Below are 24,290 nucleotides of genomic sequence, written 5' to 3' on the forward strand. Positions count from 1 at the left end.
ATATATATATATATATATATATATATAGGCACGTTCCAAATGCGTGTAGAGTGTGCTTAAAAACGTTCATTGTTGGACGACTCCAGAAAGCCGGCGAGTGGTGTGACGATGACGGTCTCAGATCGATGCTGGTCTATAATGCACTACTGCTGATCGAATGTCATCATCATCCTGATCAAAGGCACTGGTTTAGCTTAACGAAAAGCAATTGGCGACAAAAAAAGAAACGTGACCACTGGCGCTGATCATAGCCGGTCGTTAAACAATTGCCTAAAGCTACGCGGCATTTATATATCATATGGTAATCGTAATTTATACATATATGTAAACACATGCTTAAAACATGTGCGTATAGTACAACAATTAAGTCAAACGTATCACTGGAGTGCACAACGTTTTTCAACTTCAATTAATTGTTTTTATCTATCTACGAGCTCAACTCGACTCTATTGTAACGGGCCATTTAACACTGTCGCTTCCACGTGCTTTTTCAGTCACAACAAAGCGAAACCGTCCGTCGTTCGTTCCTGTTCTTTGTTACCCAATAGTAAACATTAACAATAATAATATTCACAATTTTGTGGTCATCCTGCTACTGACAGCAAGTTCCGTTGCCGTTTGACGAAGCGCGCATTTAACGGCAACACTGCCGTCGGCAGCCTCGACGGCCCCAGCTCGTATATTCTGCTTTGCTCATCGTTGTTACATAGTCGACAATGATCGCGAATCAACGGAATAGAAAAAAATGAGTGAGACGAAAGCAAATGTTTGCCAATGGCTTTTATCCAACGATTGGTACTTTTCGCCGCTACGACCGGCGTCGTTGTCGTCGTCCGAATGGTGCAGCAATAAGGTTGGTTGTTTCTGGCAACACGTATGATTTTGCAGTAAACAGTTAGTGACTTTTCTCTAAGCGACGTAAAAATCCGCTGCCGCCTCTACGTGTATCGTATCCGATGTTCGCAGATCTGCTCAAGCCGAAGTGTTGGCTTCATCGGCGGCCCCGCCGTCGTTGCTCGCGCTCTTCAACTTCCCTCTACGTAGAAACAGCTATGGCGAACAGCGCTAATGATAGCGGTGGCGACGGCAACTGCGACATCGTTGGAGCGAATGGATTCCGTCCAAGTCACTACCCGGGACCATCTGTAGAGAACTGAAAAGGCGCCCGCCGCCTGCTGTGCTGTATCTGTCACCTTTTTGCCTGACTGTTCGCGATGAGTTACGCTACTAGTGCTTCTGCTACCACGATCGCTACTACGACGACTACTTACAATGCTTGCCGTCAACGGTTAGCCAGCCAGCCAGCCAGCCAGCCAGCTTGCCTCCTGCCAGAGGGGCAGCGAGCGTTTGATGAGAAAACGATCATCACGTCGCGCTCGTCTCGTCGGCGCACCGTAGCCACGGCAGTACCCGTGCTCCGCTGGTAGGTGCTCCGATAGCAGGTCCGGCTTTCCGACGTTGTGGCGGCTGGGTTTTGTTTAAAGGCAGCAGCTGTCGCCGCTGCTGCCGAGAGCTACCGGCAGCCACCACATCGAGGCGCTCCTTTATCCACTCGTCCGTCCGTCCGACCGGCCGGCCGACCGGCCGTCCGTCCGTCCGTCCGTCGCTCGCTCACTCACTCGGTATATTCTCCCAGATCACTGTGGCAGTAACGACTGCGCCTGTAGTCGTCGAGGTGCGCGAAACATCGAACGATGAGCGGTTGATTACAGCGACAGGAGTCAGTGCAGTGGCGACGGAAATTGTGGCTATAGCAACAAATCTGAACAGAATAACTCGAACGAAACCGAATTAACAGAAAAGAGTGTATTTTCTGCTTGTTGCAAAACAGCATCGACAATAGCGACAGTGCTCGCTAGCTAGCAAAACGCGCACACGAGAACTCGGCGCAAATCAAGTATATTCCGGCCAAATTTAACAATAGGGTTTCTGTCGCAGGGTCCCCTGAACGTCGCAGCGGTTGATGTGCCCCAACCCTGCTCAGGACATGCTATCGCAATAAAAGACATTTAACAAAGTTATGCATCGCCATAGTCAGTTACCTTGATAGCAGATACGAAATAAGGCTGACCTATACAAAATAGGTAATCGCCATGAGTATTACACTGCCATCTAGAATCCTTCGTAAGGGCAGCATTGCTGTGATCCTATTTGTGGTGGATTATGCTTGTTTCGACAAGGTCGTACGTCGTCTCCACCACTATGTCTAGATAATTATAACTGTGTTTAGTTCTGCATCGGGTGACGCCATGAATGTGATGAAATGACATCAGTTATGCCACCGAGAGTGGCGAGGGCCGAAGCACCGATTTCTAGCCGATTCGTAACAGCAGGTCATCACCATCATCATCCTCCTCAGCACCACCATCGTGATCGTTTTCAGAGCCGGACCGTTTCTGCGAAAGGCATCGTTTTTTTCTACCGATTTTATCTCACGCGTCATCTGATATCTGCTTCGAGTTGGATTTAAACGAGAACGACGCCACCTGAACACAGCGTGCAACGCACATCTGACGCTAAGCACCAAAATGGAAAGGAGGAAAAGGGGTTCTAAGTAAGAACGCGTTCAACACCTGTCTGTCGATGGTGTCAATCTATAACTGCGATATTTCCTTTCAAGAAGTCACCACTACCGTTCCTGCAGGCGACATCAGCGGCAGCGGCAGCGGCAGCGGCAGTGGCAGTTTCAAGCGACAAAAACATTGATGAATAATACCGCAAGCGACGAAGCAGATTTGACCAAATGAATCGAACGTAACGCATCGCATGTAGTTCCATACGCTGATTATTACCAGTGAGGTAAATCGTGTACCCCTGCATGAACGCGGTATGCTTTCAGACGTACGATCAATGGACGAACTCGCGCAAGAAAAGGCGACACGGAAGAGGACGAGGAAAACAAAAGATCACGTCGTAGCAGGAAAATATTTTTGCTGATTTTCGCCACTCAACTCATTTCGTGCTGGTGAACGTTCCAACAACACGTTTCGGGACAAACGGCAAGCAACCCGACCCGTGTGCTTGGTTATCCTCAACGGCCGTCGATAACAGATGAACCATGTCAAATAGTCGTGGATCATCTTGATAGTTGTCATCCTTTTTGATCCTGCGTGAGTCTTTGCCTATCATAAACCGTGGTTCCCATAGGCAGCTCAAGTAAACATTTATTTTACTCGGAAGTCATTATCTGCAATCAATATCGTTATACTGCTATCTACCAATTATCTTTCCTGCTGTTTTCATATGTGAAAGTAACTTAACCCGTGTGGGAAAGTGAAGAGAATCCGTGTGTGTGTGTGTGTGTTAGCGTGTATGTGCGTGATCCTGTGCTTCGTTCGTGTTGCCGATTCGTTGTTGTTGTTATTATTGCAACAAGTTAATAGGGAAGTTAGCGTATTTCGACAAACACAAAACCCGTAGGAAGGATAATGTGATACATAGTGATATAAAAACCGAAATCTACAGCGAGCAGGCCCGAACTACATAGGTATCGGGGGTTTGACATTCATACGTACTGCGAATAACCTGTATTTTCCGTCAAGTTTGCTAAAAAGGTAGGTTTACGGCACTGAAAATTTGTCTGAGGTGAAACATAGAGGATTGGATAATTCTAGAGCACTGTTATGTCAATTTGTTCTCGTGGGAATCGAAAACCTTAGTGCGTTTCAATATAGCGCGTGCGGGAAACGTGGAACCTTTGACGTTGGTAAACGATGTCCTAAAGACAATGTACAAATTCAAATTTTCCTCAAAGTACTTATGGCTTTTTCGTGTCTATCTGAATTATAGCTGCTGAGCTATAGACATCGTTCAGAAAGTTTATATCTTTGAAATTATTCCCAACAATTAGACATTTTAGATATCCTAGTCTTGGGCGAGGATTGGCAGCATAGATATATATGTATATAAACGGCCTTGTTGTCATATATATATGGGCCAATGGCGTTAGGGGCCTGTATGGCTTGCTGAATCTGCCTTGCCTTGAAACTTCCAAGAAAGGTGTTTACCTTTACAGGTAATTCAAAGAACTCAGAATTTAACAACGGAAAGGCACGCTTTTGCAAGCTGGAACACGTTGTGGTCAAGGTTCGACCCCGGCCATAAACAGATTTGGTTTCGCGCTAAAAGCCAGTCTTCTGGTGGAATACCTAACGGCTATACCGGCCATAAAATTCGAAACATAAATGTATAACAGCATAAACTTCAATGAAAAAAATCTAAAAAAAAATAAAGAAAGGTTCTTTGTCAATAAGTATCACTCTTCCCAGCTCGAAACCCTTGTTTACAATAATTGTATGCATACTTTATATCAGAGCTTCCCCAAGCTCGTAACATCATCGCTGTTAGAAATGATAAGATGAGTTAATAATAGCAATTCACTACTCTGATGAGTTAGCGAGTAGCGGTTCCTTAACAGAACTTAAAACCGAAACTGCGCCCGTTTTACCTCGAAGTTCTTTGACGTCTGCTTAAGTATTTGCCGCATGATCTCTCGCTTTAGCCGTGCTGGTATGGAAAATCCAAAACGCAAGTACGCTAACAGATAATCCTCTTAAAATAAAAACGCCAGAGTATGCTTTACCGTCTCTTCGCTCTATGGAATCACTGCGTCCGGCAGACCATACCGGAAAAACCGGCAAGCTCTTCTGTTACAGCCGTAAGGCAAGTGACTTTATGACTAAAGTGAGCCTTGAAAGATTCTCTTTAGCACTTAACGGTGTTAATGTAACTCAAAATAATGTCGTGTAACTAGGTCGGATCAAAAAGGCCGTTGCCAGGGTCTGTCCAGACATCGGTTGTCGGCCACCGGTTCTAGGTCAATCATGAATAGGTCAGCCGGAAGGCCAGTAGACAGGCTTACTCCGATCACAAAACACGCAACACGCTCGCTGTCTTACAAACCATCTATAACGATTAACAGGATATCAGAAGCAAAGAACGCGGTTAGACGTCATAAACTCACTTTAAGCTGAACTGATTATTGTGGTAGTCTTTTGGAGCTTTAGCCTAATGGGGAAATCGAATAAATACAAAAATTCTGCAGAGCTATAATGGAGAAAAGTATAATTTTTAAAGCCTTTACAGCTGATATGAATCCTCTTATATCGGAGCTCTCAAGGATTACCCGGTTCCAATAGGTGTGTACGCAAAAGCTTTGTTTCCAGTCTCACCGGGTGAACTACTTTGCGAGCATACAATCCCACATTATAAGAAATTAGTTATTTAAATTAAACAAGTGATAAAAAAAATGTACATCACCATACGAGCTGTTAGTAACAGCAGTAAAGTTGAAAAATTAAATGAAGTTCAAAGCAGTGTCGTTATACTTGCGTATATCTAGATCGATATGGTATTTTGTACCGTTGGATCTATTAAAAAACGATTACGTTATTTCGGCTCTGACAAAGATAGGTATAAAATGTCGCCTTAACAGAGTCCTAGAACCTCCACGAAAAACACACCCTATTAAATACTGTAGCCATAGCGTACACATAGGCAACAAAGAAAAACGCAAGCAGGAACTCGTCTTTGCATTGTCTTAACAAACCCAAGTCGCTTGCTCACGTATATAAACTGAACGTAACACATATGCACATGTAAGTAACTGAATTACTATTATATTAGTTACGTTTTCATTGGTCACCAATTACATATTTATACGTAGCACCCTAATTTTGCTTGTACATATACTATGGCCTACAGTTTCGTCGTACAATACCCTCAGTCATCAGAATCTTCAATGGCTATACGTTGATTTCAACCTCCGAGGTTAACTTACTTGTCAATAAGTAATCATGCCCAAAACGTGTTTAGTTGTCGATGAAGATTGCAGTAACCATGCTGGTCACCTTAATGACGTTTGTATACAAGTTTACCTTTACCTGAAATTAAAAACGGTTACCAAAATTGTTGAAAAAATCTGATGACTAAAGGCCATCGTATGACAACGTATTTACACACTGAATGTTATAGACATATGCTAGAATTGTTATCCTCAATAGCGGTTATTGCTGCTGGAAGAAACGACTCTTGTTAGGTAGAGTTGTTGAACAATAGTCTGGCTAATAATAGAGAGAGTCCCGGCCTGTTCCACCAAGTGTACGTTCTTTGTTCGTTAACAAAACCGTTAGTCTAATAGAGTCGCTATGGAAAGGAGATCCACCTCTTTCCCGCTCGACGGGGACGCCGTCAGACTAGACGTAGACGATGTTTTAACTGCTTTAAGACTTACCCATCTATGGGCAATTTATATTGAATTTGCCTCTGCAATTAATTATAGACGAGTTGGCGATAATGGGGGTTCTAGATCGGATCTCCTGCAGGTAACGTATTTGGCTGCTAATTTTAAGCACACGTCGTATGGTGGTGTGGGTCTAGGTGCGAACATAGCTACACGTTGATTCGTGCTAAAAGCCACCCGTCCGGATGGAATGGATACCGAAAGGGGGTGCCATACCTAAAGCTTGAAACATTGAGTTTACGTTTCCAGACTGAAATCGCGTTTTATACAACAACTGTTGGACGACAAAGATGGACGCGGCGATTTTACAGATAATTTGTTAGGATGTTCCTGAATCAGGGCGCCTTTCACAGCTGCAGTTCAAACTTTCAGTTTCAGGGGATTCAGGCGTAGAAACCCCTAACTCGCCGCAGCGAAGTTGTACATGTTGTCTTGGTCTTCGGTAGACTTTACAAGTGTTCCAGATGAACGCGTCTATACTTCTTTCCTGTTTAGCCGAACTGTAAGTTTTATGTGGCCGTCTACTTAAAATGTGACTCTTTTTTAGGTGCTTTATGCTGAGCACTTTTAGGCTGGTTGTTTTTAGGATGTGCATGGCCTCGTGCAGGCATCTTGTGGCTTTGCTGATGGGCTTCTGATAAAAACGCCACGCATTTCGGTTTTACTAAGTTGCGTTGCGTGGTATCAGCTTATCTTCCATGACGGGCAAATGTGGCTTCTCTGCATGGATAATTCAGTTTCTTACCTACTATGTATGCTTTCTTGCAAGACTGACCTTGATTGTATTGGCAAAATAGATGACGAAATACGAAAATGGAAAGTATCGTTTGTTGGAACGTCGCAGAAAACTTACGTATTAATCGACCTGTTGCTTGGGAAAAAAACATTCAAACCAAAAATTGTACATTGATCAATCGTATCTTCCTTGTTAAGTAATCGTGAGAAACTTGCAATGCTTAAGAGCAAAACTGTAAATGTTTTGGAACGGCTGGTATATTTATTCGGGCCTGTAAAAGAAGGCTCACTACTTACTACTATCGTTTATCAGCAGGGCTGTACACGTCAGACGAATTGGTTTAACCAAGCTGGAGATGGAATATCATTTACACTGTGGAATATTACGACTATTTGATTGTTTACAGCCGCTCAATGGGTTGTGTAATATGCAAATGTATAGACAGGGAAAACCTTTTACTAACCATATATATACAGAGATACGGGGCAAACACGTTTCGACAGAGTACTTCTCTCGCGCATCTTACATATTGTGACGATGTTGTTAGACTGACATATTTATCACAGAGTTTGATGCAATTCGGCTTGAATAACAACCATTTTACGAGTACTGTCCTTGGCTCATGGTTAGGTGAGTAAATTAAACATTTTGTGGTCAAAACATTCCAGCTTCGTCACAGCCTGTTCAACTCAAGGCATAAATTCAAAATAAAGTGACGTAGTACGTGTCTGGTTCATTGGACCTATGTCACTTAGCTATCCGCCCCCTTATCAACCACATAAATAACATTGTTACTTTGTTTAATTGATATCTTGACGATATCTGATGACCGAAACTGCTATGTAGCGCTGTGAGAGTTAACTTAAGAGGATGTCTATAGAAGTTTTCCTCGATATCCGCGTTATTCATTTGTTGTTATAAACGAGAACGAATATAAATACGAAGCAGACAGCGGGAGATGTAAACAATCGGAAGATGTAAAGTAACAACACAATCATTTTCAAGGGCGACAGCTGCCATCGTCATCGTGCATCCAGTTCATGGCTGTATAAAAGAACTATTACCTTTCTTCGCGAGACAAAAGCCAGACGCAGCAGGCTAACAAACACAGGACTGTGATATGCTGGTGCAGGACATAGGCCTGACATGACAACGCAGCAACCTGCTACAACGATTGTCGTGCAGGTACTGCTGATGTTTCTACGTAGCATTATCCTCTTTGTCTTTGTTTAGATTGCTACAATATGTCGCTAAACACATAATTGGCATACATTTAGGAATAGGCCTGTCACACTTCTTTTCGTTGTGTCACAGTTTGCGGACAATGTTAATCTCTAGCGTCGTATCTTACTCCCGCAACTGCCAGATCAACAAGAGTACGTGAAAGAAAAAGCGAAGATTTCGTGAGGACAAGGCATAATGTCTCCTCTACTATCTGACAGTGTGCCCACTTCTACGATCACTGCGACAAGCAAAAGTGCGCTAGACGGACAGAGTCAATACGGATGCGAAGTGTGGATGGATTTAGACGGCTTATTTTTGTGAGCCAAGCACCTACATGCTTTGCCCTACATAGCACCTCACCCAGCTGCTCAACGTAATTACGACGTGAACATGCGCTATGGAACTCGGTTGTAACAGTACAAAACGAACCATGCATTTACTGTAGTTTTTGAGCTCCATCGGAACTTCAAGGATTAGGCCGTGCGCTGATACAATGGCAGGGGTCAACGTGATCATGGACGCAGCCACAGCACTGGTGGAAGGATGAACTAGATAATGGTAACGGTCATCTATTGATTTAACGTACCGACTCGTTCAAACAGTATAACTTACGTTTCGTTGGCGCAACTGTCGCGTAGACTCAGCTGTCGGCGATGCTAACAGTAATATCATCATCCTCGTTGACAGACTTTGTTTCCGTCAAGTGCTCCAGAGTAGATACTTTCCATAAGTAAGAGGAGATTTTTTTTTTTGAGCAGGGTTTTTTAGTTTAATGTGCTCCTACAGCTGTTTAAAGGACCATCGCCGCTTGATGAGTTCAATTTGGAAAGCACCTTTTTATATACGCTCGCATCGCCCAAGTCCGCGTGAGCTATGCGGCTGGGTCAGAGCGATCATTCAGGCTTAACATTGAACGTGATGTAATTAGTCATTCTTTGATTGATAAGACTTGTCGGCCTAAGTAGGACAAATGCCTGGAGGAGCCAAAACACGGTGTCGACACACCATGCAGTCTCGTGGAGGGAAAATCCGGAAACATCGTCGGTAAACAATCGCGATAGCAACTTAGACTTGACTACAATTTATCAAAGCTGCGCAGTTGGTGGGTCAGTCCCATTCGATGTGCTGCATCATTAAAAAAGAAATCAACCCCCAGTTCTGGTGGGATTTATGTATTACTTATGCTGCGGTATCTGGACAACAGAAGAATAATTTACAAACGAATTGTTTAGGGAAAAACGTTTCTGACCAGTATGAAATCCTATTGCAGTTCAGCCACACAGTGATCATAGCGTTTGCAGGCTTCAATAAACAGAGCTGGTCTTTGCAGCAAGATCTATCTATTCGCCGTGAAATTTGAAAAAATCGATGTATTGTCGTTTTTTAAGAAAGAAAAGGGTAGCTGCTCGTGTTTATCGCACTTGGGAAAACGTTGGGACAAGTCAATGCTGTGTGTCGTTTTGGTTTTGAACCTCAAATGAGTCAGTTTCGAAGTTGCATCGCGGAAATAGAGCACGGTCCGACAGTAATGCACCGTGGCAATATGGCTAAAGAAAACCCAGCTAACAGATGGGGGTCAGTTTGCTCTAAAGCAAAACGGCAGAACATGCATTTCGGAAACGCTTAGCTACTTGGTCGCCCTGAACTCCTTAAAGAGTTCTTCCGCTGAGCGTCCGCGCTTTTACTGCGCAGTAACTTTGGTACTTGCATCGAATCCGATTTCGCATTCGTTGAAGCTAATGTATTTCTATCTTCATGGAGCAAATCATTTATGTCGCTAATATTACGAATGTATTCGAAAGACCGAACGGATCTCTTGATTGGCTTAATTATGGAAGACAATTACTGGTCTTATTACTTCACATGAAGTGAAGGCAGAGGACGAACGCCGGTAGAGCAACGGTCTGTGAAGCGAACCTTGGTTAACAGGACATGCTCATTTACATCGAGCGGCTTCAGTAACATTAGTAATGTTGGCAGGGCTCAAAAAATGATATTACAAATAAAATACAAATCAACAACTGTTGTTTGTTTATTTAAATAATGATGCAGTTTAAACGGATCACTATTGCAATCCTAACTGTAACACTGATCTATATTTGCTTGTACTAAGGTCCTCAAGGGGAATATAATGAACGGTATACGATGTTCAATAAGCCATTCTGGCCGGTATCCTACTAAACTTCGATAACAATGATGTAACTGGCGGATATTGTCAGTCTTGTCATTGTATATCACGATGATTCTTATTGGTACAGCGTGTATCCAACGTCCCCCTATATCTTCACAGTAGTATAGATGTACCGGTGAAAAGCTTTCATTCTACTGTCTCTCAATCCTATCATTTGTCCTATTATCTTCTTCAAGATTCTATTATCACAGCTTGTATCCCGCAGATTTCCTGTTTGTATGATCGACGTGAGTTAGATCGGATGCTGCAGTCATTGAACTAATTGTGAGCACCTTCCCGTTGCTGTGGCAGACTCCTAGTCCATTCGAAACGAAAAAAAACGATGGTGGACTGCCAGTAAAGATGAAGCAACCACCCGTAGCTAATTACATGTAATTGATATCGGGTCGTATGGTCCTGATAGGCTTACACGATTAGTTGACAAAAAAACGGGTTTTCGCTAATTATGGGCTGTCGTCAGGCGTCGACATACTCTTCATAAGATGCACGGGTTGTGGGTGGCCATAGCTATTAGAACCAGCTATGCTTTTCGTCCAATCGTGTGATGCATATGTCCTGATGAATAACTGTGACCCATATCTGTTGGTGGGCTTCGCCAGATCTTCATTTAGCTATATCGAATACTATATAATAGAAAATGAAATCTCAAACGTCGTTCTTTCGCGATCTATTCGAAGATGTAAGATAGTTTCAGGGAGTCGATAGGGAGCTATGGCAGTTATTTAAGTATTGCGCCGTAGAACCGCTGTTGCTGAAACATTATCTATTTTTATGTATACATTGTAAGTATAACAATTAGACCTGCTTCGTACTAAGCATGAAGCTAGGAATAAATATCCGTTGAAACATGCGCACACCATATTTATATACATATATATGTATATATATAGTTTCGCTTCGAACGTATGCCCAAAATGGGAAGACTTCGGAGTTTATTTAAGAAACTGCTTACGCGATAACAGAGTCGACTGTGTTTTCGCTTCGTGTAAAGCTTGACAGCTTATGGTATGACAGCTTGCTTAACAGCTCTATGGTAACGATTTTGACAAGGTTTATTGATCATCACATGAGTGGGTTCTCTCTTCTCACTTTTCTTCTACTCATCGTAACTCGATTTAGCAGAGAAACCAATTTAGGATCGACCGTTAATTATATATATATATATATATATAATTATCCGTCAGGGTGAACATAGTCACACGTGTATCAACTCAATAACAAGTAGACCGTTAATGCCACATGAAAGTGCGTTATGGAAATGTACGTTATGCCTGTGTGGTGGGAAAAAATTGCTGATTGTTGTATATTTCGGTCATAGTAGGCCAGCGGGAGATTAGTCTGTGGCACTTGTAAAACTTCGAAAACAACTACCTGTTCAGCAAGATTTTGTACAACTAAGTTACTTAGCAGTCTCCTGGCTGGCTGGCTGGCTGGCTGGCTGGCTATTGATGTAGGACGCCTGCCTGTCCTATGACCTATCTCCTCCCTCCAGTGGTCATTGCCATCTACGGAAGAATCGCCGACCAAAAGATCATCCTGCCGGCCGTTTGGCTGGTTAGTGTTAGATCTTGTCGCTGCCGCTGCTATTGTTGTCTCCTGCAAAGTCTATTAAAGGAAGACGTGATGTGCGATCGTCGCTTGCGCCATTATTAGCTGCAGTGGCGCCAGTGAACTCATGTCTTATTCGTTCCGCTGAAAATGATGGCCGCCGACAGCAGGGGATTGTAACAGCTGGATCAGGCGGTCAGCTGGTTACTAGAAAGATAAATGCAATGTTACACGTTCCGGTCGAGCTAATCGGAGGACATCGAAAGGGACCGCTGAACACTGTCAAATTGAATAGGTATAGTGTCGCATGTTTGGCAACCGCTAGTGCTTCAATTGTGACTTATAGCGCGAACTCATTCGATTCTGTGTAAACGGAAGGTCTTCAAACCTTGATTGTCCAAGAGCTATCTATATCTAACGGCTGTGTATATTTATATACCTGTCCTATTCTTCTCCAGTGTGCCTATGTTCTGTTTAGTCCTGCGGCGCAGAGTGTACTGTGGTTACCTGTAAGACTAATCGTGCTACGTCTGAGCTTGACAATCGCTGACCTCGCTGGACCAAAGATGGATACAGTATGCCTTAGCAAGGTCGTGGATTTTGTATCACAAAACAGCATGGCTAATGCCAGCGCTTGCTACCCGTTTGGTCGATTGTGTTGTTATTGGTGCGTTATTCAGAACAACGGTGTTCCTCATCATAAAGTTAGTACGATCCTGGTGCTCCATTAAGTAGGGCTAAAGCAGGACGATGACTGACGTCGAATGCCCAAATGGCTATTGTCTTAAGCAGAATCTTGCTAGAGGGAAAGCACATTTTTATGATAACAATAAAGATAATATTAACTGATAGCATCGCTGACACTCGTATTCTACCGCTTCGTGGTAAAGTCAGCTTACGAGAGATAGCTTTTACACAGTTAGCTTCTGATGTACAGGAAAATCTTTATAAATGATTGCGCTCATAGGTATTGGATACAAGAGATTTGTGTCAGTCCTGTGATATATAGCTTGTGTAAAACAATTACTATTAAAGCATCTGGAATACCTAGTGGAATAATACCCATTTTGGCGAGTTATCAGGTATACGTTGAAGCTTTCGTTATCAATAGGCGTAGAAACACAATCGATCAGAGCTTGAAAATGTACAGTGTAAGCTAGAATATTTTAATTGTATATGGCCACTTTTAATAAGAACAATGAACGGTAGAGAAAAGCCCGCGTCTCGCTTCTTTCAGCATAGAGGCCTGATTATTGATTTACTTAAACCAATAAACGAAGTATAAACTCGGCACATATTTTAAACTTCGTCCGAACGTGTAGTTCTATCGTACGAAACACGGAGCTGTATGCGCAGATATTCATTTTTAATAAAGTTCTGCACCACTTAAAGTGGGTTGAAAGTTACGGACCGATAATGGTCACTACCAATATACAGTTAGGCCACCTAGTTAGCCGTCAGCAGTGCAACTGTCTGTGTTATCGCCTGGAAGTTCTCCTGTTCGACGTGTATTTATTATCACCTTAGGAGGACCAGCAAGGTACTTAATAGCGTAACACAATTCATCTTCTACCTGCAGTCATTGTAACAGATCACAGGATCAGAGCAGTACATACGGTGATAAGTGGCTCTATAGTTGTTTATATAAACCGTTTCTATTTGGCGGTGAAGCCAGTTATCTGAGGCTCCTGTAGCTCTGACCGCTGCATCCGCTCGAAGTGCGAAAAAAATCATCACATGTGACAATTGCATTAAATTGGTCACGATATCTATACGTATCGATTCAAAGGCGGATTATCTAAATTTAATGATTCCTTTTTGTAGGATTTATCAGGTAGTAGACAATACAAACCAATCAAATTGCAGTTTTCAAGATGAGTGGTACTAATACATAATATAATACGGGGCGCACAGGGGATACTATCTAGAATCAGGCTGGACACAATGTGGCTGATTTTCCCTCAACGTGCTACGATAAAAACAATGAATCCGAAAGGCTGTTCTGTGGCGAAACGTTTGTCCATGTGTATATTTCAACAATTTCGGCTACTTACTGACAACATGACTTAATCATGTTGTAATAACAATATTTATTATTTACGATAATAACTGTGATACAAGTAGTGTAATATATAAGATACTTGTACAATCATATGTAGTATGGCACGCCTAGGTGGTCTGCTACTGTTAATTTGCAGTATCGAAACTCTATAGTAATATTATGTTCAGTGGCCACCAAAGCTTCTGAAGTAAATGACCTAGAGAGGGCCCTTAAACGCTAGCTCACCGAAAACTAAAACAGTTAAGTGTTTTTTACAATTAAGGGGCAGGTGTTTGTGATTGAAATGCGTATCACATCAACAACTTTAACTCAAACAACTGATCCACCAGCCGACACAGGAAAAAGCTCTACGAGTTCTTCTTCTAGTTATGGCCCCTATAAACAAGCTTATTTCGACGGTGAATGTTCCACTTCGCGGACATGTTGAAAACTGCCCATGCGTATTGTTGTAATAGTTAGTAGATAGCGTTTAAGTAAACGCGGTTCGCGTCTCTGCTAGGTTGTTGGCCTGGGCGACAATATTCATAGACTCAGCGTATTCGACACTGATCGAACCGAGCTACATTTTAACCCAGATAACATTATTAGCAGTATGTGCTAGTAGTACGTGCCATTTTTTTAAACTCTATTCACAATGCAGTGATCAGAGAGACAGTGCAGATTCTGATATCGCTTTATTCAGACGCTATGTGTTTGCGGTAATTGGGCACGTGCTGTTCTGCTTCTGGTCAGTAAATGTTTGTCTTTCCGTACAGCTTTCCTCCATACAGCTTCATGAACCTTTACAGAGGTCGATCCATGTCTACGGGTGCGTTAATCCTAAACCTAACATGTAGAATACGCGATGAGCGTACCCATTGTGTACTAAAGAGTATAGATATGTTGTCGTCTACGGAAATTGTTAGGGCATCTTGATAAGTCTTTCTGCAAATTTCTACGGTGACCGGGTCTCCGAATGTGTGTTGACGTAAGCTAGTAACACACTGAGCTCTGTATAAAGTTGTGTATTACGCACTATTTTATGTGTCTTAATTACGACATCATTTATCGAGCTGTAAATGAATTTCTTTGTCAGACAAATTAGCCAGTGTTATAGGAATTTAATTGAACCATACTTTTAATTAACGACGGTGGCGTACAGGAAAAGGGGCAATTAAGAAGGAAATCCAGTGCGCTAGGTTCACGGGAGCATCTGTATATTTTGCACTCAATTTAATCACATGCAGTGATTTTTCAAAATTATCATACATTTACTACAAAGACGATCAGGTCTGAACTTGAAACAGTGGTCTGTAATGTCTGTTTTTCAAGGTTGGACGAAAATATAAACATATTGTTCCTCAGATAACAGCGGTGTTGGAAACAGGTATATATGGTAGTGCCGCAGTTAACAATACGATTCGTATGAAGGCACTATGGCATCTATTTTCTCGCTCAACCCTATGGAAGACATTCTGTACAATGATGTATAAAAATCTTGAGTGTGTGCAGGTTTCGGGACTATCTAGATTCGGCCATATGAACAAAATGACATTCTAAGAGTAACAAACATTAGGAAATATACACGCTTTAGATTTCGCAATGGGAGTGGCTCATATTGTACGGTGCAACCATCTCTTTAAGGAACTTTCAAGATTTTATTGTGTTCTTACATCGATGCATGCCTGGTATACAGGAAATATTTTAATCTACGCGGTTCTATAGCCAGACCCGTAAGAGATGTATGGGTATTACCCTCCCGACATATGTAAAGAATCCGACATAGTCCAAGGAAGTAGCAATGGTTGTCACCTAAAGCCAGCATTTCAATAGGCCAAACCTAAACGGCGACCTTACAATTTGATTTATGGCAATGAACCCCTTGGAGGTAATTCTAAAGTGGGCGTGAGGCTCAAGAAAATAAAGCACAACGCAAATGAAAACAGGCAAATGGAACCGCTCAGTCATACGCGATGCTGTACGAGCGCACCAGAAGAAAGTACTGAGGTATTTTCAGGGCGTCCGGGTTTAAAGTATCTGCCAACGATACGATCTGTTTCTGCTTGATCAAGCCTCGTGTCTGCCTTTTGAGGTGGTAGGTAAATTGTAATGGGTACTATCAAATATTGTGTATTTATATATATAAAATATATATAAATAATATATATATATATATTTTGTGCAACTCTGTGTAAATTTCGAATAAGGAGACCAATTGCTTTAACACGATATTTTTTATCGATAAATGATGGTATAACAAAACGCTGTTCTTTTGTACTTAATATATTCGAAAGTTTCCATAATAGCAAGGGTGATCGTTCAACTTACAGACATTAATAGGATTAAGTGCTATGGAAAGTAAGTGCACTATTTTATACGATAGTGTATCATTGTTTTTTTTAAATACAGACATATTCACCTAATCGTTGCAGGCAAGATGGTGTTGTACGGTTACTTATTAGATCCGCCTCGAAGTCAACAATAGGCAATCGATCGTTTCCTGAGTCTATATGTTTGTCCTCGCAGAATGGATGAGAACATGTTGAAATATTAAACTGTATATCATTGAAACGAACTTAAGTCTTTAAGGCACAGCAAGTGCCTGCTGACTGATATATGCTAACTAGCTGTTCTGAAAAATCTGAAGGGTCCTTGACTTGAGATGCTACCTGTAGCCTAGGCCAGTCAACGAGCCAGCCTTCAAAAACAGGCCAACAGGATACTTTTAATGACTTTCTGTGTCAGCAGCACAACAACCACAAAGAGCTACAGCTTAAATTATAAATCATTCTAGGACATTTTGCAATGTCTTAGGGTACAATTGCATCGTGACTTGAAAAAGCTCTTCCGCTTATAAAGCAAGGCACGGGAATGGCCCATTATGGAACCTAAAGTTAGCATCATCTTATGTCTATGATAGATACTAGCGCTTGATGTCCAACACAATTCCGATTTTTAAAAACTCCTGTCGACACTCATCAAATAATGCCAAATAGACACTTAGTAGGTGTGTTTCAACTGATTTGAATTGAACTTCCTATTTGAACGTCCAGCATCGCCGTTAGGTATTCCAGTAGACAGGTACGCTTTCAGCATGAAGTGAACCGTGTGTATTCGGCCAGACTGATCAGACACATTAAATTATCATGGATGGGATTCAGGTTAAACTATAGTGCCCGAACTGCCTGAACTCCGTTTAGCTACTTTATAATGAATTCTAAATCGCGTTAAAGTTAAACAAAAATTTGCGATAGGTTTGCTTATTAAACTAACAGACATGAATGTTTAGCGAGATACGGCTCTTATCGAATCAGCTAATGTCGAGCTGAATTGCGCGCAAATGATGCTTTCCAATTACCTCACCTAGAAGAAACACGAGAAACCTAATCGCGTCCTAAGTATATCGCTCAACCTTCGATGTCGATATCTGGAATTATGTTCCAAATTTATTTATATTTAGCAACTGGTCAATCTAAGCTAGCTCGTGCCACTTAATCAACGTTACTCGTACTCAAAGATACATTGTCCAAAACGTTTGTGATATCTGAAACTCAAAATCAGCCATATACTGCCCGTTTCTACAGCATCTAACGACATGGTTCGTATTTACATAAACGTGCTGTTCATCGAGGCATTGGCGGCGCAACAGTTAAAGTTATCACCGCTAACTTTAACTGTTGCGTCATCCATTCCGAAGCGGATAGCATATACCGAATGATATCATCCGCTTAGCTCAAAACTTATCGAGATCATACAGGGAGTCAAGGTCAACTTTGATAACAGCAAGAGCGGTTCTGGAGCGCGTTCGGCACGTCGCAAGACTACGCAGATGTACGCCGTTGCTATTGGTAACAGTGAAACGCACGCGTCGGTACATGTCGACCGGCAGCGTGCTTAGGCCATACGATTGAAGATAGCTACCAACGACTAAAGCTTGCCGTTTGCAAGTAGTTAACGCTCTCGTTACCGAGAGATACGAACAGTTCGACTGAGAACCACAAGAGGGCCGCCTGCCTTATTACTTCGGTAAAGCGCGCTCGTCATTGAGATAAGAAATTATGTGTTGCACTTTGGCTAATTCCGAATAGAGATTCTAGAAAAAAAATAGTGGGAATTTATTTAAAAAGCATATATTTATGCGATAGCTAGTCTAAATTTCATAGGTTTAGTTGATCATTCGAAGTTGACACGCGTCTAGATCAGGTACATACGTCAATGCGGGGAGTTCGGCGTATAAAATACGACCGAGAGGCTGCCCCTCACGTTTTCTTTCTCTCTGTTCATCCCGGCTGGACTCGATGACACTTTTATGAGGAACGTACACTTTATATATCTGTTTAAGCCTTTTGCTCCTGCATTTTTTTTTTGCATTCAAAACTGTTCCTAAAGATAGATCAGTAAGAATGATACCCATTTTGACAACTCGCAAGGGAAACTCAATGACAGTATCGGACGTAAAACCCAACACATAATTTATTTAGGCCGTCCAAAAACTAAAGATTTGCGTTAAAGCCAATTGGAGCTTTTTTTCGTGATCGGATTGGCGCTGGTGCTTTCGGGCAACAAACCTTAAATAGATAGCCCCGTATCCGCCCTAAGATCCATTAGCAAATCAACTTGCTTTCGGCTGAGTCTTCCTATTCTCGCCAAAATACGCTGGACTTGTCAGTTCCTTCTCGTAGATGTTTTTAATGTCTCCCTCCGAAGTATGCTATTTGCAATTCATTTAAAAACATAAGTAAACACTAAATACTGGTTGGCATTATTTAGAGACCGTTAGGGATATTTTTACATATATATGTAGAGGAAGACAAAAAAGAAACGTACATTTACACCAATGCCAATTTGCAGTTTGCTATGACTGAGTATTAATCGCTTTCGGCTTATTGACGGTAAGGAGTCATGATTGCCGAAGGTAGAAGCTTTTGAAGGCTTGTAAGTGCTCCCGATAACCATTATCAAAGTTTCCGCACCGTCGTCGGTAAATTTCATCCTCCGCCATGTATGGAACAAGTTTGTAGCTTCATGAGTCCCAAGTTACTTAACAGCAAGTTCTTTAGTCGCTACGAGTTCACACTACGAATTTAGTTGTGCGGCTAATTCTAACCACAGTCAACAAATCCAATTGTTAAAAGTGTATCACATGTATTGCGCGTAAAACCCTTTCACCAAGCGCAATTGATAAAGAACCCGGCGTAGTTAACATGTAGAAAGCTACCAGGTACTTACAAGTGTAACATTACATTGACATGTTGATGTTCTTTTTGTCAATGACGTAATTATATATATATATATATATATATATATATTTATATAGTGAGTACGTGTGTGCAAAGAAATCAGATCGATTCAGCTACCACGTGTCGTCGTGATGGCCCTTAGGAGAAAATATAAAGACTTATCTTTCCTCTAAATGACAATGTCCTACGGTATGATGACGACGTCAATCTCGAGTTTCACGAGAGCTACCTTTTGGACCGCTGATTAGCGAAGGGTGACTTTCGACGCGACCTGAACGATTCCGTTAGACGCTTTCTCTTTTGCGAAGAAAAAAATAAGAAGGATGCTTTTCTATATGTGTATACGCTATACTATCTGGCAGGAGTTTCGCCTCATTCCAGCCTGACCAGGTAAACCAACCGGCACACAACCTTGAACGATGGTTGTCAAGACAGGAGTAAAACAATAGTTGACTTAAGCATGCACATGCAACAGTATGCACGTTTGAACTATTAGTAGCTTCTTGAAATGATGTCATGGTTAACTTTGTCAGTCTCTCAATCCATGTACACATACGTGTGCACGTACATGAAGCTGCTTAAAACACATTTGGTTATAAAGGATCGTTTCATATCTGTGTTGCGTTGGTTAATATATGTGCATTCATGTTGAATTAATCAGTTTACATCAATCATTGTTGCATAAATGATAATACAAAAGCACCGAGTTCAATTCGAAAAGCATCTTGCCCGTGTCGGTAGTAAGAAATATATGTTCGACGGCAGCATTCAGCATTGAATATGTCTGTAGATCTATCGTCACGGTAGGATAGAAACGTTTTCTAAAAATTAGTCTTCTCTGTTTAATTCATATAATAATGATGTCTTGTTGTTATATCAAACAAGAAATTGTAATGATTAATAACTTGAAGGTCAAGTTCAATGAATTCGAAACAATCTATAACTTAGGAGAATGAAACAACTTGGCACATTTTCTGTAAACACTACACCTAAAATAGCGAAGCCCATCGTGCGAGTTCATATGAGGTACGTTTCCTGTCATCGGTGTCGGGTACCCCAAGTCGCTGCTCTAGTAACTTCCGGTTACGCCCCTGTGGTTGTCTCGCGACGCCACTGTATCAATGGCTTCAAAGATGACTTTCATTTACTTGATTGTGATCGATCTCTTAGTCTCAGAAGTCGTATTTTCCCATGTATCACAAAAAAGCCTCATAGAAATCAAGCACGCAGAGCTTTGCACGAGCCGAGATTCGGGAAGGATATGATTTTCGTTCATCAGCGGTTACTAAATAAAGATATATTAACAGTGCACCATTGACTCTAGTTCTAGCACTACGCGCTACTATCCTATGTTTTGCATCAACAGAAATATTTTTTATTTGTCTCGGTAAAATACCACGGGGTCTGGGGCTGTAAAAAAAAAATAAAAAAAATTACGTTGTCAGTTCATAAACAATGATTTCCTAAGTTAGTTTGACAATGCAGTACTTTACATGATTGGCAAAAAAAACAGAGAGAATTCTTCTAAAGCCTAATAGGGTGAAGTTGACCAACCACTTTTGAGATAGGTCATACAATCAGTACAATCATACATGAATAAAGTAACATGTACAAAATTCAAAGTTTCCTTTTTTTCTTCTCTCATAAGAACTCTTTCAGCAAAAAATAGATTTAACAGTATCGTGTAGGATACAATGGTAAGCGATGCAGCAGCGGAAGAAGCAACAAAATACAGTGGTATGGCAACAGTGCTGTTGCTTGATCTTAGGGTAGTTTTTAAAGAGTGCTGTTGTTGCCCATGGTCCATGACCAATACCGTCCACAGTTGTTGAGAAGCTTCTCCAGGGGCCGCTAGCAGCTTCGCCGAAACGTCAGGCCAGAAAAGAGGTGTACGGCCACTTCTTGGGTGTCTACCTAACCTTCTTGAGTGTGTGCGACGGTAGCGGCGGCGGCGGTGAGTTAGGCCCGAACCGCGCGAAGAGTTGCTGAATCTTCTCGGACATTTGCTCTTCTTTTCTGGTCACTGCTGATACGGTGCGCGGCAGCTTTCGGTAGCCATAGATTATCACGATGTCTCGTTCCGAGAGCTTCAGTTAGCACCAGTCTGCGAGATCAGATGGGTTAGACTTGACGAAGGAGGGCAACAGTAAGGGCGGCCCGAGAATGGTCGGCAAAGCAAAAACCAGTGTGAAGAAAACGAGAAAAGGGCAAGGGAGAGAGAGGCAAAGAAATCGTGGGATGGCGATCGCACGTGGAAACGCAAAAAACCCAGAGAGTTTTCTGGCGTGCGAACGCAGGTCGGCGGGGTGGGCAGTACGCTGTCAACGACGCAGAGTTAGTTAATAAGATGTTTGTAATAATAGTGATATTCGGTATGCCATTTGTTCGTGTAGTGGATTATTGACTGAGCGAATGCAAAGAAACAAGAGGGGGACTGATACAGTGCAACAACTAGCTCGCGCTAACGCTTACCCTTAGGGGCTAGCTCGTTCGCTCGCTCTCAGTTGCTATCGGCGATAATAGATAGCGGAGATGATCCGATTGCTGAGCCATAGGGCTCACGAGATACGCTCGTAAAAGTGTATCGTATTGTTTGTCTGATAGACGACGCAGAATAAGACCGCGTACCCGATCTGCTCAAGTCATCAAAGACAATGAAATGATGATTGTGACGTAGCAACTGACAGGATAGGTTTGTTTACTTACAAACGGCAGTGTTTGTCGGTATTGTGTGCGCGTAGTTATTATTGGAAGAGGTGTTTTGTAACTGTTTCTGTTAATGACCGTACGTGTATTGGGTTTGGTGAAAATGTTTATTAATAGAAATGTGAATGTGTTCAGGATAGAGAAAATCGTTGAAAAGGCGCAGTTGATGCACAAGGAAAACTAGATGCATTATTTGTCCTAGCGGCGAAATGTCTATTGCGCAAATACGCTACAAATAAGTTATTACAAGTAAAAAAAGAAGTGCACATTGGATATCGACGCTCGTGCGGGCTTGTGCTTTAAATGTTAATGACGGAGATTTTGTTAATTACACATAAAGCAATATAAAAATAACTGGTTGATCGAGTCTTCGTGAAAGAGGATGACTGATTAAATTTAGACTGTTAAGATACACTGCAAGCGTGTATTTTGACAAGTATCTTAGATCAAAGCCTTCCTTTTCTTCGAGCGTTGGAGGTCGCACACGCTGAGATCAACGATGATTTTTACGGTATTTCGATTATTCCTTTTCATGCACAAAAATATACCTATATATCTAAAAATAGCCTCATGATAAACAGACTGAGATAACATCAGCAGTGTTAATCTTATTCGTGGCCATTTAATGATTGTATATTACGCTTAAACGGCAAGAGTATGGAGTGTAAAGCTGCGTATAACAATAAACATTGCAATTCAACCAAACAGCTTCTAAGAAAAAGATAGTCCCACAGTATTCAACTGATAGAAGGCCTGAATCAACGAAATTCCCTTTACACTTTTGCTGGAGTGCGATACTTATTCATACGGGTGGTCACTGTGTGTACTTCTAGCCCTAAAAGATACTGCTGGCTCTACGTTCGCAATGGCAACTAGTCGCTAAACCAATACGCTTAAAATATCTAAACAGAAAGCTGCCTTGCTTAAGGATTAAGATGAAACCTCGCCAGGCTTTCGATGGATGATAGACGAACTCATTATAATGATGAGTTGCCCCGTGCCCTTCTGGGGTGCTCCTTGTAAGTTATAGCCTAACTAACCTACAATGAGTATAGCCAAATTTTAGTGTCCCCAAAAACATACGTATATATAGACAAGTGGGCGGGCATATGTGAAAATGCTACTCCCCGTATATCCCTACTAGCTCCCTGACGAGCTTACTACGTATCAGAATCTAGTTCATGTGTTTACACAGACTTTTGTCAAAGGGCCGCTCTTGGATAGCTTAGTCGATAGTTGTATTTTCCGTACTGTATATCGTATCACTCTTAGTAATGTTTTTCTCAGTTTTTTTTTTGCCAATAATTAAAATTTGAGAGTCGTTTGCCAGCACGGCTGAGCCTTTTTGTATTTCGATCGTATGTGATCTTACTGCTGTCTGCCTCCGTACCCAATGGTAGCAATGGATCTGTCTTCGGTCCGCAGACGTTTATTTGATGTCTTCCGACTAGAGGCCGGAAAGAAAAAATAGTCTGGTAAAAAAACTTCTGCTGGTACAGTGCCTTTAGATTACATTTTTTTTTTAATTAAAAATTCGGAGTTGATTGAGTCAAGCAGTAAATAGTACTGTTAAGATGCTTGCTGTCTTATTGATTAACTATCGCCATTTAATTATATCATATTGCCAATTTCTATAAACATGTCTCTTGAGCACAATACTGTGGACCATAACTATATCCGCACGCTAGTTGGGATCTACAAAGCTTCTTTCATGTTGAACTTCAGGTATTCTTGCCAGTGAGTGTGAAAAATATGCGGGTGCTTCAGGCTTCATTACTTGAAGAACTGTTCCACTAAAGGGACACGTCACCTTTTAGGAAAATGTCAATGAGATTTCGATCTGGAGAAGACAATGTGTGGGAGCCTCGAATTGAACGATGCTGAAAGCTAGTCGAATGGCGACGAAAAATCACTTACAAAAACAAGACCTGACGGTCCTTCAGCCTTTGGTGGTGGCAGCGTTTAGAACAGATGAAAAGCAGGACAAAGCATTTCTAGTCAAATACGTTTTATCATTACTGGGCTTTACATCAGTTTGACTTTTGAAATAGTGGTATAGGACCCAAATACAAGAAATACATCAATGATAATAAAGGCGATGGTTTGAATATTCATAACCTGTATATAGAAGAGAAACGGTCGATGCCCTAAGATATTTCCTACAAATCTAAACGGAATAGACGTTCTCAAAATTTTCCGGTAATACATATTGACCTAATGAGAGCTGAATTCCAGTTTTTATCTGGATTGCTCATCTAATGAAAGCTAGTTAGAGTCGAATTCAACATTTTCTCATATTGAAGTCAAATTTATATCATCTTGAACATGTAAAAGCTTTCAATTTAGTCTTTTTTTTATATGCA

At 41.6% G+C, this 24,290-nt stretch overlaps 1 protein-coding gene and 1 long non-coding RNA gene across 4 annotated transcripts in view; both read left to right on the top strand.

Annotated features, from left to right (window-relative positions):
* The first annotated feature begins 29 nt into the window (after positions 1-29).
* LOC111269436 (uncharacterized) overlaps positions 30-24,290 on the top strand; it is a 100,975-nt gene continuing 76,714 nt past the window's right edge. The window contains exons 1-2 of one of the 2 annotated variants that reach the window (XM_022849027.2): positions 30-3,554; positions 6,614-6,743. In XM_022849027.2, coding sequence (XP_022704762.1) covers positions 6,666-6,743 — 78 coding nt within the window. In that variant the 5' untranslated portion in view covers positions 30-3,554; positions 6,614-6,665. Of the gene's footprint in view, positions 3,555-6,613; positions 6,744-11,574; positions 12,236-12,398; positions 13,023-24,290 lie in introns of those variants that run through there. The other variant, XM_022849025.2, reaches the window with a different exon arrangement.
* On the top strand, positions 21,417-24,044 carry LOC147752249 (uncharacterized). 2 transcript variants are annotated; one of them, XR_015314593.1, is made up of 3 exons: positions 21,417-22,438; positions 22,761-22,946; positions 23,653-24,044. It is a non-coding gene; the product is annotated as an uncharacterized LOC147752249 (long non-coding RNA). The 2 variants fall into 2 exon arrangements; XR_015314592.1 differs by lacking the exon at positions 22,761-22,946.

Source organism: Varroa jacobsoni, unplaced genomic scaffold (genome assembly GCF_002532875.2).
Source record: "Varroa jacobsoni isolate VJ856 unplaced genomic scaffold, vjacob_1.0 scaffold_1386, whole genome shotgun sequence".
Taxonomy (NCBI): domain Eukaryota; kingdom Metazoa; phylum Arthropoda; class Arachnida; order Mesostigmata; family Varroidae; genus Varroa; species Varroa jacobsoni.